General features: G+C 45.6%; 1 protein-coding gene across 3 annotated transcripts in view; it reads right to left on the reverse strand.

Annotated features, from left to right (window-relative positions):
- GRIA1 (glutamate ionotropic receptor AMPA type subunit 1) overlaps positions 1–8126 on the reverse strand; it is a 132800-nt gene extending 124674 nt beyond the window's left edge. For 2 of the 3 annotated variants that reach the window (XM_009285812.2, XM_009285811.2), the window contains exons 1-2: positions 7875–8126; positions 5582–5719 (exon numbers count right to left, since the gene is read on the reverse strand). In XM_009285812.2, the coding sequence (XP_009284087.1) occupies positions 5582–5719; positions 7875–7956 (220 nt within the window). In that variant the 5' untranslated portion in view covers positions 7957–8126. The remainder of the gene's footprint in view (positions 1–5581; positions 5720–7874) is intronic. The other variant, XM_009285813.1, reaches the window with a different exon arrangement.
- Positions 8127–19364: the final 11238 nt, after the last annotated feature.

A 19364-nucleotide genomic window follows, 5' to 3' on the forward strand; every position in this document is an offset into this window, starting at 1 on the left:
ACCTTCTCCAGCGGCGGCTGCGACTGCCGAGCACACCCGGTGCCCCCCAGACCCCCTGCAGAGACCTTGGACGCAGGAGGCTGGTGTCACCCCCAGGACCCGCTCCCTCCTGTTTGGCAGGATTTCACCCTTCACCCCTCCTTAGGGCTGGACCTAACTCTGTAAGGTGCTGGCATCTCACTAAACAAACATGCAATTACTAGAAAGCCACAGCCCATCCCTGCCAGAAATTGAGCATCCTTAACCTCAATTTGATCTAACGTGAACTGACGCTCTGTGATTCATCTGCCTGCATCACATCTTTTCCTATTACAAAATCTAAGGAGATGTATTTCCTTGTAGAACCTATGTCGTATTAATCAGACTGCATCTTATCATTAAATCCATGTTTCTGTTGGCTTAACTCACATTAAATACTCATAGCTAGCATCCTCAGCTCTGCAGGGAAAAAAAATCCCAAAGCATTTACATGAGATTTCTGACACTGTGAAAATAAAAACAAGTCTACCAACACCACAACAATTACATACTATTACAGGGCTGGGCTTATTTAGATTGTGGAAGTTAAATTATAAAAACTGCATTTTTATTGATTGCTGCTGAAATAATTACAGCAACACCTTTCCAAGAAATGGCGACCATCCTATGTTTGTCAACAAAGAAGCTTCCTTTAAATTCAACATGCAATAATTGTTTAATTAAGCCAAATTTAGATCCTCGTTTGAGTACATTCAAATGTTTGCCTATTCCTTCCTGTCTCTGAGAGATAATATAAGAGATAAAAAGCAATCTCCAGAAATACTCTATCTATATACGTAAGTATCCAAGAAGAAGAAGAAAAAGAAATACTTCATTTTATAGCTGATCTGGATCTAAGCTTGCTGCTATTGATAAGAACATAAGCACAGAGTGACTGATCACTACAAATCCCTCTCTAATTGGTGCTGGGAGGCCTTCATAAAATACGAACAGAATCCAAACTACATGTTCATTTTCTAACATGCAGAACAGATTCAACTGTTGATATTATAGCAGCACCCGCAACCCTATGAGGACCCCACAGTAACTGTAGCTGCGCACACATGGAAGGAGAGGGATAAATAATTCATTGTTTTTCAACCTCTTTCCAAGTTTTCTTGCAACTGCAAAATCCTGCTGCTGTCCTGTGCAGACCTCTGTGTTTCAGGTGTGCAGCTCCTGAATGTCCCTTCTCAGTAGCGCAACTCCTAAGCACGCACACAAGCCGATCGCTGCACCAGCTAAGCTATAGGGCTCAGTGCTGAACGGAGATTTTTTAGCCGCTAGTCATCCCTGCAAAGTGGCCTGAGTTTTGCAGGGACAGATTTACCAAGCTGGTGCCTCTCCTCCTGCGAGCACCACTCAACAGGGCATGTCCCCCAGGTCACTGCCAGGGAAATCTGTTGCTGAGCCGTCGTCTTCCCCGGGCAGCGAGAGCAACCACCACCGTCTGCCTGACGCTGCCGGGGCTCACCTGAGGACTCCAGCCAGAGGCCGAAAGCAGGAGTCGCTGAGCCGTCGTCTTTCCCGGGCAGTGAGAGCAACCACCACCGTCTGCCTGACACTGCCGGGGCTCACCTGGGGACTCCAGCCAGAGGCCGAAAGCAGGAGTCTCTGCACCACAAATTAAATAAAGCTAAGGAGCTGGGGCTGAAGTAACTCATATCCCCCCGAGGAGCTGGGCTATGCACAGGATGGGGACGTGCATTACATGTGCACGAATGGAGGCTGAGACAAAGAATAAGAGAAAACTATTCCCGGCACTGGTTGTCTCAAGTAAGCAGCCTCTCATCCCTTCGCTGCCAACAGGACACGGTGCTTGTGTCCACTGTGGACCTCCCAGGGATAGGAATCTGCAGCTCTCTCCTAAGCTTCAGCCCTCCTGTGCCCTTGCACCTGGCACCGAGCACCCCTCTTCTCACACCTCTCAGCTCTGACCTGCACCATCCCCTGCCGTGTTAGGTCTGCCCTGAGCGCAGTCAGTCACAGCAAAACCCAGCAAGGCAGAGTTTGCTAGCGACTGTGTTGAGGCCATAAAGCTCTTTTCCAAACATGGCTGAAGACAGAACCTGTGAACATGTCTTTAAAGCTGATCAGAAGGGTTTTGCTCTGCTACGTCACTAGGCAAACCTTTCAGCTACGCCACACCATCATTTTACCCTTTATAGTCACCTGGCACTGCTATATACTTCTGCTGAAGGAAGGACTCTAAATTCATCTTCCCCCTAACAATTGCCTTGGCCTTCGAACAAATGGCACAAAAATATAAAGTCTCCTAACCTTTAGTTAAGAACCCTCAAAGCAGCAGGTGTGTATTTTCATACCAGTAAGCCACACCACGCATCCAGCTGCAAACACAGAGCCTGTTCATTACCATCTATTCTGTGGGATGGAATGAATTCAGGAAGATATTTCAGTTATTGAAATGTGCCTGTGTTTCAGTGTTGCAACAACATTGGCATCAACCACACACATGAAATACGAGGTTACCGCATGTTGTATCTACTATCTATTTTTGCTTTCTTAATGATTATGGTTTGCTTAAAATCGTAAGCTACTGACCTGTTATGCACAGGGACCACAGGACACGTAGGTGGACGCTGCGCCACACAGAGGTATTCACAATCACTGTGTGATGATAAGAAGTCCACAACTGGAAGCACCAGAAATACGAAAGTTATTGCTGGGCTGTCACAGCGACAGCCCAGCGACAACAGCAGCCTCCTGGTATTTTACAGATTTATCACTTTCATGGATATTATTGTAACCAATGTACGATCATCACTAGCACATCATTAACGGCTCCCTATCGCTGTCACCTGTGCACAAATGGGTGCATCTCATACTGTAAATTCACCCACCGTCACACCAAAGCTTGCTCATCCTAACTGGTAAGCAGATATATGTCAGGCAGAGGTAGGCAGTGTCACAGTTGATGCTGAGATACATTTTGCATATGATCTCCTTAGACAGGGTGCTGTCATTTTGCTGCAGTTCATCCCGCCACTTCAGCATTGCCCCGCAAGCTGCCCAACGAGGTTTTTTGCTTCTGCCGTCACCAATGATTCTTAATAGATATTCTGTATTTTGAATGATGCTGCTTCAGGCGCTTGCTGTAAGGACTACATTTAGCACACGAGGCCGGATCCTAGCACGAGGCAGGACTTGCCATGGGGCTGGGACCTACTAGTCTTCCTCAGATGTCCTGTAGGAGACCCTGATAGGGGCAGCACCAGGTTTAACAGAGTCCAAACACCCTTGGCTTAACCATCAGAGAAACAGGTAATGCCAATGACAAGGAAACACTCTGTTCTCTATCTCCATGGGAACAAAAACTGGTACTTTTAACTGGTAGCATGGCCAGTCTTTTCTCAGAAGATAAAGACCACTGCGTGGGCAGGGTTTTTATTCTCTGTAAATAAACAGATCTTTCTGCTGATATCAAGTCTTAGCAACCTGGAAGGGAATTTGCTGGAAGATGAGGAAGGAGATAATTCCTGGCAAAAGTTTCACTCCAGCCCTAGAGTACTAAAACCAGGTCTCCCAACAGCCTGGGTTTTTTTGGGTTGGGTTTTTTTTCTCTAGGGCACATGGAATAACACTTTCTTTTGTGCTTACAAAACAAATGCTGCCTTCCATAGTCTGGAAGAACTTAGGAAGTTTTTAATTATAAGAAAAGAAAAATGAGGACAAGTGAAGTTGGACTGTGCGGAATGCTTTGCTGGTCTGATCTAGGACAATGTGCCCTACATAGAGCTCAAATATAACATCCTTTGGGAGGCTGTCTTGCTTCCATTCAGCTTTTGTGAGACCACCCCCGCCCCTGTGGTACTAATGACAGATTTCTGAAGCATAACTAGTATCATGGTCTTGCTATCAACGTTAATGCTGTAAACAAAATCATTAGTGGCAGGCATAGGGAGGGAGGGAAAACTATGCGCAGATGGAGAATTTATTCTAGTGATATTCTTGCAGTTTCTGCTTTCTTCCTGCTATCAGCACTGAAATAGCTCATCCCCAGCCACAGTCAGCAACTCTGCCCCAGGTGGGCGACACTTTCCCTTGATAGATACAAGGTCTGTCTTTTTTCTTCTATTTGTCTAGTTTTCCTGCCAAGGAAGTGCCATTGGCTTGAGCTAAAATAGTTGCTCTTCCTTGACGGAAACCTTGTAGTTGGCAAATAGAGGGATATTAAGGAAAACAGAAAATCTTTAGATATGTCATTAGACACTCCAATGAAAGTGTGGCCAAATTGTTAGTTCTCTCTCCTAAGTTATACCGGCCAGGAAATTCCTGCAATCTTGTATTTGCAAACCCTCCAACAGAAAAAATCACAACTTACTTTTTTTTTTTCCCCCCTTCAAAGAGCCTTATTAATTCTCCTCCTGTACATTTCTGGTTCTTTTTGCAGGAAAGCATTTTTCCCTTCTGTGTATTTCTTAGTGGAGAGAACAGTTTGTGTCTACCTCTACCCCACTCTCCACATGACTAAACTGCAGAGAGGATGTTTCGGTGAATCAAAAGGGTACTACAGATGTGAGCCAACAACAATCCAACAGGCTCTACAAAGGGAAGAGTTCCTCCAGTCCCTCCTGACAGTCCTCATACACACACACAGGCTCACAGAGTGAAAGCAGTGTCTGACACCAGGTCAAACCAAGAAATTCTTTGTGCATCGCATCCCAGTGGCGCGAGCCCCTCATGCACAGCACTGGGCTACTCGCTCCAAGGGAAGCAAATGCTGCAACAGCCCCCAGTGCAACCACAGGGCTGTGTTATGGTTTTTGTTTTCCTCTGGTTCCCTCCTGGTCTTATTTGTCGCTGCTAATCTTGGCATTACCTGGCAAGCCATTTTTTTCTTTTCCCAACTATATCATATAACAAGAACAGCACAGCTAATGTGCTGTGCTTTAGCAAGGTGCAGATACACGCTAGGACCAACTCTGCGGTGCGAATTCAGTCTTTAATACTTGTTTTTAGAGCCAATAATTTCACTGGTTCTTGACACTAGAACTCTCTTACCTCTCTGTCATTATTAGGCATGCCCCTTATTGTGGATCTGGACTCCACTTGCACCAAGCTGCTGGATTCTGCTACGTCTTTCTTAAATTACAAGGACAGATGGCTAAACTGGGACTGAAGAAGAAGTTGTTCACACTAAACAGAGACTTCCATGCACCCTGTGGGTGGAAAGGGGTGACTTTGTTGTACATCACAGCTATAGGAAATATGGGAATGAAACTTCAACATAATGAGTCGGGCAGAGGTTAGAGAAACAAGAGGAAATGAATTGTTGGGGGTTTTATACCACTTTGGAAGCAATGAAAGAGAACATGCAAGACTTGCTGAATAACTGCAGCACTACCTCACCCCTATGTCTTAGCACAAACCAAAATGATTCAGAAATCCTTTGCCTGTGTGTTTGGGGTTTTCTTGCATGGACCTTAAAGGCAAGTTGCATGTTTGGAGCAAGATGTCCCATATGTCAGACACACACCCCCCCACACCATTCACGAATAAAGAAAACAAAGTGAGAGAAAGCACAGCAAACGTCACTACTTACAGGTGTATGTCATTTCAAAGCTGTCGCTAATGTTCACAATGTCGATCTGGGGAAGGAGCTTAGGGGGTTCTGTGAGCTGAGACAATGCAAACCTAAAAGCCGCATGTTCCTGGGACTGTTGATTAGGAAATAACCCCCCTGGGGAAAAAAAACAGAACAAGAAGAAAGGTCTTAAGCACATCCGTATTAGCAACCTCTTCAGTCCAAAATATTCCTGCGAGCAGAGGCTACAGCTCCCCAGCCCAGGGAGTGCCTCTACACTCAGAAACCCTCCAGCACGCAAGACCTGGGGGGTTTCGTGCCTGCTGCGGACAGGCTGGGAGCAGAAAACCTTTCCAGCCCGTGCATTATGTAATGCCTGGATCACATATAGGAGCCCTGATGCATCCCTGGGCCCGGCAGCCTGCGGGGTCGGGATGAACCACAGGGTTTGGCTCAATCTCCTCACCCCCCATAACTTTAAGGAAGAGAAATGGAAGCGCTGTCAATGTTACCTTTATAAAAGAGGAATAAGAGTCTCTCTTCCTCCCCCCCTCACTTGTAATTAGGCTCAGTTTAAACCCTGCTGACTAAGAGGAGAGGTTTGCTCCAGAAGGGGTGCAGGACTTCCCCCACAGTATGGGACTCCGGGGTATGGGGCAGACTGGCTGAGCCTGGCCTGACAGGCGCAGCGCTGGGTGAATGGGGACAGGGCTGTGAGAGCCAGAGCGACGTCGGACCCATGGCCAAACAACTGCTGCTACTGGAAGTTTGCTGTATGGAAAACCCCTAAATTTAACAGGTGACAGTGGCCAAACTCAAAGAGGGCAGGAAATCAAAAGCTTGACCCTCAAAGGGACCGATCTGAGAAGTAGTACAGACAAGCCCAGAACCACAGGATGATATAAATAGGATAGGAACTGGGACCAGCCTGGACCCAGGCTCAGAGCCTTTCTCCCTGCCATAGACCTGGAAAAAAGTGCTGCAATAACCCGACCCTAGGAAAAGTTTCCTGCTGCTCCCCTGGCAGGAAACTTGGCTTGCGGCAGATCCCTTCACAGCCTCCAGAAAGATGCTATTGAATTCCGACTGTCTTGTAATCTATATGCATTTAAAGGGAGCACTGTTATTGGCATTTTACGAGTAGGGAAACAAAGCACTTAGCAACAAAGTAGAATTAAAATAAAGAAGCAGAAAGTATCAATGCCCACCCTCCAAGGCAGATGGCTTGGGGAAGAAACTAGTGTGCAAGGACCTGCTATCAACGGCACTTTGCACATCTTCAGTACAGAGGGCATCTCCTTGTTGTGTGGAAAGGACTATTTGTGCATGAATATCCCCCCCTCCCCCGTTCCTCCCACCCCCCAGCCTAATCATGGGTGTCAGAGGAATAAGATGCTCATAGCGGAGTTAAGCTATTATATGTGTTTGTTGAAAGGGAAAAAGTCTGGGATGTTGCATAAATTTGGGGTAAAGGGGAGGCAGGAAGGAAGGGAGACACGGATGCAGCATCAACAGCAATAAAAGCACCGACTGTGCAGCTGGACTCAGGCAGGAGTTGCCTGAACTTGGTGGATTAGCAATTGATTGGCATTGTAAAGAGAAGGGAGGAGGAAGAGAAAACCGGCAGGCAAGGGAAGAGAATTTGGGGCTAGGTTACAAGCCATCATCAATAAAGATCAATGGGAAAGTAATAATAAACCTGGGGAGGGAGGGAGAGAAGCACTGAGAAGTTACAGGAAGGGAGAAAGGAATCAAACAGGCACTGCTGGTGCGCAGGGGAAGCAAGTAGCAAGAAATGAAAAGAGACTTCAATGCAAAATCTTCCTCCAATAGCTCTGCCCTTATTCTTTAGCAACAACAACAGAGAGCGCCTGTTTGTTACCTCTCGTCCCAGTTACCTACAGATGAGAGCATCCTCACAAAAATGTATAATGCAACCGCTGATTTTGTAAATGCAGCAATGCACAATGGCAGCCCAGGCGTTTCTCGGAGCAAGAAACAGATATTTTTTTCGTGCTTCCTCCATTTCAGAGGCACTTTTCTCCCTCTGTGTTGGTGTGTGTGCAGGCATTTATTCCCAATCCTCCCCTCCCCCAAAGCCAAATTGATACATCTCTGCTCTTGTAAAGCTGGTACCAACACACAAATCCAGCCCTCGCAGTTCATCCCCTCGCTCTCTCTCACGTACATACACACACATTTTGTCTTTGCAAGCAAATGAACGGGTCAGTTTTCCCCCACCGCCCCCTCTCCACCCCTACCCACTAGCCGGGGAACGTCACTCGCAAACGGCCCCGAGCTCTGCACTCACCTATCTGGATATTGTTGGGGAAATTGGCCCCTAACACCGCCCCTAGGAAACTGGTGCAGAAGAAGGCAAAAATGTGCTGCATATTCCTTTTTGCATTGGCGAAAAAGAAGCCCAGTTCCAAGCATAGATTTGATTTTTCCCCCGCTCTGCTCTCTTTAGCCGCCTCTCTTGCCTCCCCTCCGCTGCGCCTTCAGGGTTGCGCGTCTCCCTCGCTCGGAATCCAGCGCCGAGACTGCTGCTTAACACCGCCTGGCAGCAGGATTAACTGAGCCCCGTGAGAAAGAAAGAGAGCCCGCTCCTCATCCACATCCCCCCCCCGCCACACACAACACACACACGCACACACCAGGCGCTTCCACCCAGCTCATTCGCCTTCTCCCAATTGGAGCTCAACAGCTGGGTACCGCATCCCCCCCCCTCGCCCCGGCTATTCCCCGCCGGTGTCCTGGCCGGGGTCTCTAAGGGTAATTCCCACCTACCCCTAAATTCCTGGCTTTCCCCCTTCAACTTCTCTTGGCAGGAGGTAGAAGGAACCTGCAAATCAGTAGGTGGCAAACTCCTCTAGAGAAAGGGCTTAAACTCCTCTGCCTCTGATCCATCGCTCCCCAACCTGGGCTCTCACCCCTGGGTCCAGGAGCTGAACAGACCAGCCTCTACAGCCCGGCTCATTAGGATAACAAAGAGGGTCGTACCCTGCAAACGTGCCTTGGAAGGAAGGATTTCAGAGCAACAGACAACAGAGAGCCCAAAGGAAGAAAAAATGAACCCCCCACCATCACCTTTCTCGTTGATTTTTCCTGCACACCGTTAACCTATGAGGCATTTCACCCCTGCGCTGATGTGGAGGAATCTGTGCTCACCAGGACCATCAGATAGGGCAGGTTTCTGAAATTAGGGGGCTATTTTAGCCTGGCTCATTACAGGAGCTGTTGTTCTGTGGCAGTTCTAGTGAGGTTGGAGCTTATTTGACCATAAGCAGCTTTGCTCAAAAACAAAAGGGAAAAAAAAATCAATAAAAGTAACAACAATAAAAACCAGCTCCTAGGCACAACTTGGGATTTGGAAACATTTGAGGAAGAACTGCTGTGAACACAGAGCTATAGCCATCTCGGAAAGGAGGGAAAATTCACCCATTCCCCTCTGAAACACATAAAGTCCCAAACCAAACTTGAGGCCTCTTGTGCCTGAATACCCATGTCCAAGCACAGAGGTTCTGCCCTTAGGACTTGCAGCCTGAATACACACAAGGGGTAAATAGCAGAGAGGAAACAGAAAGGAAAAAAAAAGTTTGGGGCAGAGTTAGAAATAGGACTCAGATGCCCTGTGTCCTGGTTTGGTGTAGGGTGCCTTGCCCTGGTCCCCACTCCCCATCTCCAAAAGCATGTGGTTAAATTGGAAGAGCATCAGAGTGGTGACCAATGTTCAAAGGTCGGGAATTGCTCCTGCATAAGGAACAGTTGGACAGACGAGAACTCTGGAGAATGGGATAACTGAAATGGGATGTGACCAAAGCCTACAAAATCTGTAGTAGCACGGAGATGTTCCCTGTTGGCCACAGGGTCCAGGTGTGACATAACTTGATGGTGCAGGGACAACACTACTCTTTATATCCTCAAGCCTTTTATGAACAGAATGGTCTTGAAAACAGAGATAGTAGCATCTTTTTGTTGGCAGGTCCCCTACTTCCTCTGAAGGAGATTTACTACAGGTTTGTTTCCCCGTACAGCCCTTCCCGCCAGCTGACAGAGTCCTTGGGTAGAGCAGCATCATACATGGTCATGCACTATCTCCACAGCCAAATGTGACAATGACTGGAAAATCATCTCTCATGTGGCTATGAGCACAGGCTCTGGGTAAATGAGAATGGATCATGATCCTTGCACAGGCCTTCATTTTATCTCTGCAAATAAGAGTTTGGGATCTTTAACATCTTCCTAGACAGTTTTATGGATTTCACTGTGACTTCTGGGATGACAAAATGCTTAAACACCCACATAGATGCCAGAGTAGGTATAGGGTCTCAGCACCATACTCTAATACCTTGCATCAGAGAGGAGTTGCACTGATGCCTGCAACTTTGTGGCCTCTTACAAGGACAGTATGTACAGTTACACTGCAAAAAACCCAGAACCCAGAAGACTTGCATCTTCCTTATGGCAAGCAATAAAACATCCTTCTAGGATGGATTCCTTTTTTTCCCCAAGCCACCCTTGACCAGGGCAATGATTCTCTGTGCCAGAGACTGCAGGTTCATTAGAGCAGTTGTTCGGGCATTCAGGAGTCAGTTACAGATGGCCAAAGGATGCTCTTACCCTGTCTCGCTGCCTGGGTGACCGGCATCCCAGAGTCATATTGAAGCACAACAAATTTACATCTGCTGTTGATAGGTAGCACCTTCATCAGACTTTCATCTCGTTCCTTGTATAATTTAAGCAATACTGATTTGAGGCTAAAATAACCTGCTGATAGGTTTTATGGGCTCTTGCTTTCCATCCAGAATTTAATAGAAACAGCTGCATTTATAATCTGAAGAAAGGCACTGAAGGATAACCAGCGCAACAGAAAGATGCTAGTACGTTTTCAAAACTCCCAAACAGCCTATCCAATAATAATAATAGTAGCCATAACAATAAAATATTGTAATAGCTCACAGAAAGCTTGCACAGTCGCATTAATTAATAATGCTGCTTTTGTCTATAAACCTCTCAAAGTGCAGGTGGCTTAACAAGGAGAACCTCACCACAGTGTAACAAGATAAGTAGTAATAAGATCATTATTTTAAGAAGGTATTAATTTCCTTTTTCCCTATAGATAACAACATTTTATTCAGAGTTTGTTAGCACAACGATGTTAGGAATTAACTCTAGCTGCTCTGAATATTCTTTACATCGTCATCAAAGCAATATAGCTTCTGAACTTTTGGCTAAACACCAAACCAAGTCTTAGGAAATTGATGAAACTCTTCGATGTCACAAGAGTGGTCACAACAGAAAGACAAATCAATCCTCCAGTCTTCCGAGAGAAGAGCCCAACTGAATTATCTAGATTCCTAAAAACAATAGAAGGAGCTTATTCCTCCTTTCAGATTTCAGAAAACAAAGAAAATCATTCAGTACAGCATATAAGTGTATTGCACAGTGCCATCTTAATCAGGGGCAACTAAAAATATCAGGGAGTGGAGTTTTGAAGACCTGTATTTTGTCTCAAAGGGTTCCTAAGACATAGGTAGGACAGGCAGGCATCTGGTGGTTAACAGAAAACATCCAAAAAGGTCTCGTGGGATTAATCCATGTAACTGAGTGTAAAGAATTAAGTAAATGCATGTCTAAATAAAAAAACCCAAACAAACCTGCTGTCCAATTTAAGGTAAGAAATGCTGTAAAGGAATTTTAAAAGAGTGTAGCTGGTTCACTTAAGATCTTTGCCAGAGATGAGAGTAAGAAAATGAATACATCAGAGCTACTGTTCCCATTGTGCTCTGCCTGGACCTGACCTTGCTGTACTGAGTGAGAACCTTTGTTCTCACCCATTTCTGCTCCAACGTTTTGCACGCCAGAGAATTTTGTCTCTGAGGAGGCTGTCTGCCGCCTTCCTCTTTGCTCTGCTTTGCATGACATGAAGTTGTCCACACGAGCAGAATGGTCTGCCTTCAATATCAGAGCTTTTGTTTCCAGGATAGGAAATAAGCGGTTGTTGCAGCAGATATATTTCTGTACCAGAAGCCTTGGAAAAACAAAGGACTCATTCACATGCAGAAGCCTCCAGCCTTGAAAAATGAGGAAATCAACAGAACTCGGCATCCGTCCGACCTCCCAGCAGAATTAGTTCCCCCAATGCCCACTGTGTTTTACATGATGCTCCTGAATGTCTTTAAAAAGGCTATTGAAATACTACTATTTCTGAAATTCCTTTTATTTTCTAGCTGGACAATCTCTATAGGAGGCTTTCGATAAAGAGCAAAATGTAATTATAGTGATTAATTTAAATAAACTCCAAACAACACAGACTTTCATGTGGGTTTCGCAGAGCCTTGGCATAAATGAATGCTAATGGAGTCACGTGCATTTCTCTCTCCACTTGTTCACCTCAATTTTGTTATTTTGGACAATACACCTCTCAAGGAATGATCGTAGTGCAGGTGCTGAGAGAACAGACTCCAGAAGTTCAAAATGGGGAAAATATGGAAGCGATCAAAAAGGAAAAGGGGTGAGATAACTCCCTCCATTCACAGCACCAACGTAGCTGGAAGCGTGTGTGCAGATAGCCCTTGGCACACCTACACCCAGCAAACATATGCACAGTCACTGGTGCCACCCACACGAAAATGACACTGATAGACACGGTTAGGAAAGCGTACGTGTGCCGTACGTGCACACACACACACTCTCGCAGGATCACCCAGGCAGGAGCAGGCGGCAGAGCTCAAGGGTGTTTGCTGGCATGTGGAACTGCTGCAGAGGGGCAGGAGTGGCTCTGCAGCCTGTTGCACCCCCATCATGTTTTCTGAAGCAGGTTTTAGCCTGCACAGGGATTTTGGACCTGCAGCCAGGCCCTTCACTCATCCTTACTCAGAAAATTCCTACTGAAGTAGAAACAGGGGGATTTCAGGCTCTTTACGGTCATTTCCCTGTGTGCCTACACAGTTTATTTTATATCAGACACTTGCTTCAATCTTTTAAACCTGGAAGGTATTATTTACAGCACTGAAAAATAGCATCTACAAACTGTAATTGCCAAATCATTTTCAGTAGAATCTCCTTTACAAAAATAGCCTCAGCAATGTTTGGTATCAGGCAGAAAAAATCTCCCCCCATTAATGAATCAGGCCTGAGGTGTCTATGGCCTCTCTCTTCTTTACACAGCAGCTGGAGTTGTCAAATGAAATGCTTTGACATCCCAGAAGCAACTCAGAGGAGCTAAAGGAAACGTGAGCTTCATACCTTTCCAGTGTGGCTAAAATGCGAAGATGTGGGTGGGACAGGGGCAACACCCGAGATGAGGATAGCTCCAAGCAGGTCCTGACTGATGATGCCAAACATCTGGGGACTGATGTTTCAAGGTCATCAGATATTGTTTCTTAATTTACTGACTGCTGATGGGGGAAGCCTGATGTGAACTGAAACTGGGGAACATCGGCTTTTTCTACAAACTGTACAAGAATGTGCTTCTGTTGTCATCCTGATTGGTTTATTACCATATTTATATGAAATGACTTCTTGCTTACTATGGGATAATTAAGTAAGTAAATGGACTGGAAGATAAACCCATCAATCAGAGTGGCACTGAAAACATTGTGCACCCTTCAGCTGGAAATTCATGAGCAGCAGCTGGCAAATGGATGCCGGGTTTTGGCTTGGAGCGCCCATGGGATACCATCAGCCTGGCAAGGATGGTGGGCTCCCATGAGCTGCGCTTCGCTGCCACCCCGTGCGGCTGGATGGGGAGCCTTCAGCACAAACGGGCCAGGGGCTTTCCTGGTCAGGTAAGGATGTAACCTGTACACTCAATCCAAGTCAAATACAAGCATCAAACGTTGCAAATTCAGATCTGCCACTTTGTTTTCCACAGTTGTTTGTCCCACCATCCAGCTGGCCTGTCGATGACGGGTTTGCTTCCATCCAGTGGGCTTGACATACTCAACTAGGGACAGTTCAGATAGGCAACGATGCAAACAGCCCTACGCTGAGTTGACGTCTACGTGAGCACTCATGGAAACACTACGAATCTCTCTGTGATGAATCCCGACTGACCCCTTTACTGACTCCCCTGAAAGACGGCTTTGCCATCTGCAACCCCAAAACCGCTCTCTTCCTCATACAGGGAAGGCTGCTAGTACTCATTTTTTTTCCTGGTGAATGGTTGATTTATAACTACTTATAGAAACACTCTGTGCCCTAGTCTCAGTTTACGTTCTTTGCTGAGTCATAAACATAAATCAGGGTTGTGGGTGGATCCCTGTTTGTTATTAAAGCACCTTATGTTTCTCTAAGCCTCGCCAGAGGAAGCAGAAATTACTGGTAATACATTAAAGTTACAGTAGGTCTGCTGTTGTCTGAGAATATAATACCCCCCCAGATTATTGCCACAGATTGTGCTGTCATGTTATTTTCTCAGTGAATGGAAAAGCAAATAAATTATAAGTATTAAAAATATTATTGAAAATATATGGTAAGAAGATTATTTACTGTGAAAAGCCAGACACAAGGGTTGCAACCTAAATCAGAAATTCTGATTATCAATAGTTCAGTCAAATGTTCGTATATGCGACAAAGTTTTCTTTCACTCAAAGCTCCCGAAACATTGTGAATGCTCCAGATGAAGTCAAATAATGATTGAGGTGATTATGCAGTTTAATATTGATATATGAATCAACCCTCATTTTTAATCCCTGGCATCAAACCCAAGACACGCAGAAAACAAACGTGAAATGAGGAAGATAAAAGGATGCTGATTTAGGAAGAAAAAAAACCAAAAAGCAGCAGCAGCAATTGCCACAATTCAAACAGCCTTGCAAAGATCCCATCATTACCATCTGGCTCAGCGTTTCCCAGGCTGCTTTGCTAACACGCAAGATAAACAAACATGTGGGCTGTGCTTTAGGGTGGCTGATCTTGGCCTTTCTAATAGTCAAAGGAATCAAAGCTTTGAACTGGAGTAACTGAGTCAAGAAAAGAAGTATCAATTTCCAGTCTTTGCATCACATCCTACTGTAGCAGGCTGCCTGCTACCAGCTGGGAAGGGGGAAGTCTACACACAAAGAGAAAACCTAAAAAACCACCAGAATTATCAGTATCTTTCTGTCACTAGTTTCTGCAATCAATACAGATATTCACGTCACTTCTCCTCATTCCTTAATTGCTACCCATGCTTTACCTCAGAGAGAAATAGGAATTGCTACGTTAGATGAAATTACACAATCATGCAAAATCCCGCCCTGTCTGACTGTCCCAGTCTCACGCATAGCGTGGTGTGTCACGCATTACCAGTCTGTATGTATTAAATGGGTTGGATTTCACAAGGGCTGATAACTGACTGGAGATAGACACCTGTGAAAAGTCTACAGGGAGATATTTTCTTTATTTGCACATGTGGACCCTGCACAAATAACCTGAACTCTCTCAAAATACTGTCAGAAGAAAAAGTCATAGTGATACGAAATACCATTATGTAAAGTTATATGAAAAGTTGTTTTCTTTAAATTCTTAATGGATGTGAAAGCAAAATGCTTTTGGTTTCAGTTTAGATGAGGGATAAACTGAGATTTGCAGAGTTTCTGAATAAAAAGGAAATCCAACACCCATCCGTTCTTGGAGGAAGTACAGAGAAGACACAGAAAGGCTTCAGGACGGGACACAGAAAATCATTAGAGCTGGAAAGAGGAGAATGAAAAGACAGGCACCACTTAGCTGAATGGGGAATGAGGAGCTCCAGGTAGTCAGAGTACTGCCTGGCCTAGAGGCAGTCCATCAGGTGTGCCTTTGATCCTCTTCTATAGCTCCAAAAACATTTTTTAAGTTCCACAAAGTAATTTTCTACAAACGTGTGGCAGAGGTCCATAGCAGTGGGATGTCCCAGCTTTTTACTACTCTGTTGGAGCATCTAAGCCTTCCATGGCTCTGTAGTGTGGCCAGTCACTATCATGTGCCAGAAGACATTGCTGCCAGCTCTGCAGATGTGTAATTGGAGGGGGAAGGGAACACATTTGGCAACAGCAGCTGCTCTCTCCTGTGCAACAGGCTGGTGCAGGGGAACTGCATTTTAAGGACACTCAATAGCAAGGTCTTCGGCTGAGCTGTCACTGTTAGGCTGCTCTATTTGGGCAAAGAGCTGTAGAGCTTAGTGGGTGGATAAGGATCTGTCGGTTATCTATAATTTCTCCTTGTCCTTGTTTTGGCTGGGATAGAGTTAATTTTCTTCCTAGTAGCTGGCACAGTGCTGTGTTTTGGATTTAGGATGAGAATAATGTTGCTAACACACTGATGTTTTAGTTGTTGCTGAGCAGTGCTTACGCTAGTCGAGGCCTTTTCAGCTTCTCGTGCTCTGCCGACTGAGCAGGCTGGGGGTGCACAAGAAGCTGGGAGGGGGCACAGCCAGGACAGCTGACCCCAACTGGCCAAAGGGATATTCCATACCATGGGACGTCATGCTCAGTACATAAACTGGGGGAAAGCTGGCTGGGGGGCCGCTGCTCAGGGACTAGCTGGGCATCGGTCAGTGAGTCGTGAGCAATTGCATTGTGCATCACTTGGTTTGTGTATTATTATTATTATCATAATATTATTATTATCATTTTATTTCAATTCCCCACTGTGGCTGGGGGAGTGAGTGAGCAGCTGTGTGGTGCTCAGTTGCAGGTTGAGGTTAAACTACGACACTTCTCTTCATCCTTTAGACACCACAGAAATGACAGAGAGCTAAGGATATAATCTGAAACAAACGTCATCTGTAAAGAACCATCCTGTTTTCCAGGCTGGAAGGGAGAGATAAGGAAGATGATACAAGCCCTGTTACACTGTGTTTTTCTGGAGGTGTCCCATATTTAAAGACTTTCTGTGCTCATCAAGATTTTTGCCCAAGACTTTCTGTACATCACAAGCACAGATCAGTGCTGTATTACAAACAAAAAACTAGACTTCCTTTGTACTCCCAACAATGGACCCAGACAGAAAGAACAGCACACAAACACCGCGTCACTCAGCGCACCACAGAGTTTGCAACCCCATGTAACAACGCCTGCAATTAAAGCGAGTGGGAATCAGATGAGAGCAGATCATTAGCAAGATCCATCCAGTCCTACAGACAAAGCACAGAGCTGTGCAGCTTCAGTCACAAAAAAAGGCGCAAACAAGATTTTTCAGGAATATAAAGATGCAGTAATTGCTTTAGAAATTATATACATCTAAGTATACTCGCTTCAGCTACAGTCTAGGACTATCAGGTAGCTGCTCTGAGTTGTGTTACTCAAGGAACCTAATGCTCCTAATATTAAGCTCTGCAGAAGCAGTACCATTCAACCTACAGCATCATTCCACATCGCCCACAGAAAGCTTCGGTCATCCAGCTAATGGTGGTCAGTGATACAAAAAAAAAGAGCGTTTATCCTATCTGAGACATTGGCAGAGGAAGCAATTTGCCTAAACTCACAGAACCTGCAGGAGGGCTGGGACTGAAATCCATGGGGCAGCACTGCTGCAGGAACTAAAGGAAAGTCCCAAAGCATGAAAGCCCTGTGTATGTCACAGCCCTTGCCTCCCCTGCTCACGTCTCGTAGGAAAGCCCCCAAGAGCTATTGCCATCTGTAGCAGCATGATGGCAAGATGGTACACTGCCTAAAACAACACAGGGAACCACAGACATTTGGAAGCAATTTAGGTGAACATGGTATTGCTTTGTAAAATGAATAATATGCCACCAATTGATTTGTGAGACTCACTGCTAGCAAAGCACTAGTTTCTTCTGGACACTCTGCAACCAGCCCTAGTGATGAAAAAGCAGGTTTCCATCTGCTCGGAGCTTGCTTTCATGCTACAACTCCAGGGTTGAAAGAGTAAAGAGAGAGACAATGGGGAATGCAAAGACCTGGTGACCTAATTCATTAGCTACAGGCTGCCTTCAGTTATTTGACTATGCTTTGCTATGTACAGCTTACTGGCTCTTTTCTACATACATCCCTCTTTTCCTCATTCCTGCCAAGAAACAGAAGATATTTAGACTTCCTATCTAGTATGATGATATCATATTTATTTATAAATGTTCATCCTTGAAATAAAAGGACAGAGAAGATGATTGCTATGCATTTCAATTCCTTGCCCAGGGCTTGCGCTACAGCCTCATGAGTTTAGCTAGTCCCTTCTTCTGAGTCGTCCGGATGGTGAGCCACAGGTGCTGGGAGAGCTATCCCTCTCTGGCTGCATCTGCAAAGCTGTCCTGCCTCCTCCAGCTTTTGCAATGAAGCGTTTTCCCCCAAGAGTTGTGATTATGAAATGTCACCGTGGAAACAGTTGGAATATAATATGTGCTTGCTCGCTCTCCCCCCACCCTTCCTCCCCTCCCACCAGCCTCCTCACTTTCTGAAGCTATGTTTGCTGTACAAGAAAAACCCTTCTTGCTCCCCTCCTCCCCCCAAACCTGCAAAGGGGAGTGTCTGTGCCTTGCAGTTACCGTGACAAAAACAGATGCCTCAAAAAATATCTCTGCTTATTAACAGCTCCTCGGTACCTTGTAGCAACGCTAAACCTACCAACTCAACTAGGTGTTACTGCAGTTACCAGGACTTCCCACCTTCCTCTGCCAAATAATACCACTTCTGTAAAATGGCATTATAAAGAGCCTTTGAGCCAGTAGGAACCTGGCCTGCTGTTGCTATAACTGTCACCGCAAGAAAGCCTCTACAGCAAAGCATAATTCCCCATCACGCATCTCTGCTGTCTTCTTAGCTCTGCTGTCCTGTTCCCATTAGCGTTATAATGAGAGCACAACACGGACACACATCTTGGTTTTCTTTCTTGTGTCCCACCACCTAGAGGCAGGTCTTCAGATGATGAGCTCTTTGTGCTCTGCCCACGTTAATAAAGCACGATTTTCCCCTAGTCATGATTTCTTCCACACTTCTCATCAGCATCACAAAAGGTCAGAGCTGTCCACCTGGGAGTGGAAAGGTCAGTTCACTTTGGATCTGACATGTGGTATCTTGTAGTTCCTGAATATAATCAGCTCACTTCATATATTTATTTTGTGTGACTGCAGCACTATAAAAGAGCGGGGGCTGTTCCAGAGAAATCTTCAGTGTCTTGTAAGGAATGTGCAAGCAAACCCAAGGGAAAATTTGAGCTCAAGAGAGCAATACTGAATAGACCACTCTCTCTTGCAGAGAACGCTGTTTTAGTTCTCAAAAATCACATAGGGGATTTAGATGCCCATTGGTATTTGTTCATTTTAATTAATGGGAATTGCACATAAAAATCCCCCAGTCAGTTTTTAAAATGCCAGGCAACAGGGCTTTGAGGGCTGCACAGATGAACCCATTCAGCGGGACACTTTCCCATGCACTAGTCATTAGAAGTGGTCCAAAGATACTCTTCCACAGTCACGTGTATAGGTACAACAAGGCAACACGGGGAATCAATGAATTCTCCAATTCTGGAGAAGCTTTGAGCTTCCACAGCGGGGTTCACACACACGTTGTTCCCCTAGTAGCTTCCCAGATACCCTTGCAGTGGCTGCAAGGTGGTACTGTCAGGGGTAGGGAAGTGGAGACAAACAGTGACTTCTGCTCTGGGAGAGATGGGAAGGCCAGGCAGGAGCTCCCCTCATTGCTGGCTTGGCTAGGCCTGAAGGAAGGCAAGAGGACATGCCTCGATGACTCAACCAGTTGGAGTATATGACTTTGTGACCTCCAACAAGGCCTTTAAGGTAACTGTAAAAGATGCCTGTTGGAAGTGGGAGTCCCAAGAGATCTCTGAGGCTGATGCTTTGCAGTACAATGCTCAG

Source organism: Aptenodytes forsteri, unplaced genomic scaffold, assembly GCF_000699145.1.
Source record: "Aptenodytes forsteri isolate BGI_AS27 unplaced genomic scaffold, ASM69914v1 Scaffold54, whole genome shotgun sequence".
NCBI classification, from domain to species: domain Eukaryota; kingdom Metazoa; phylum Chordata; class Aves; order Sphenisciformes; family Spheniscidae; genus Aptenodytes; species Aptenodytes forsteri.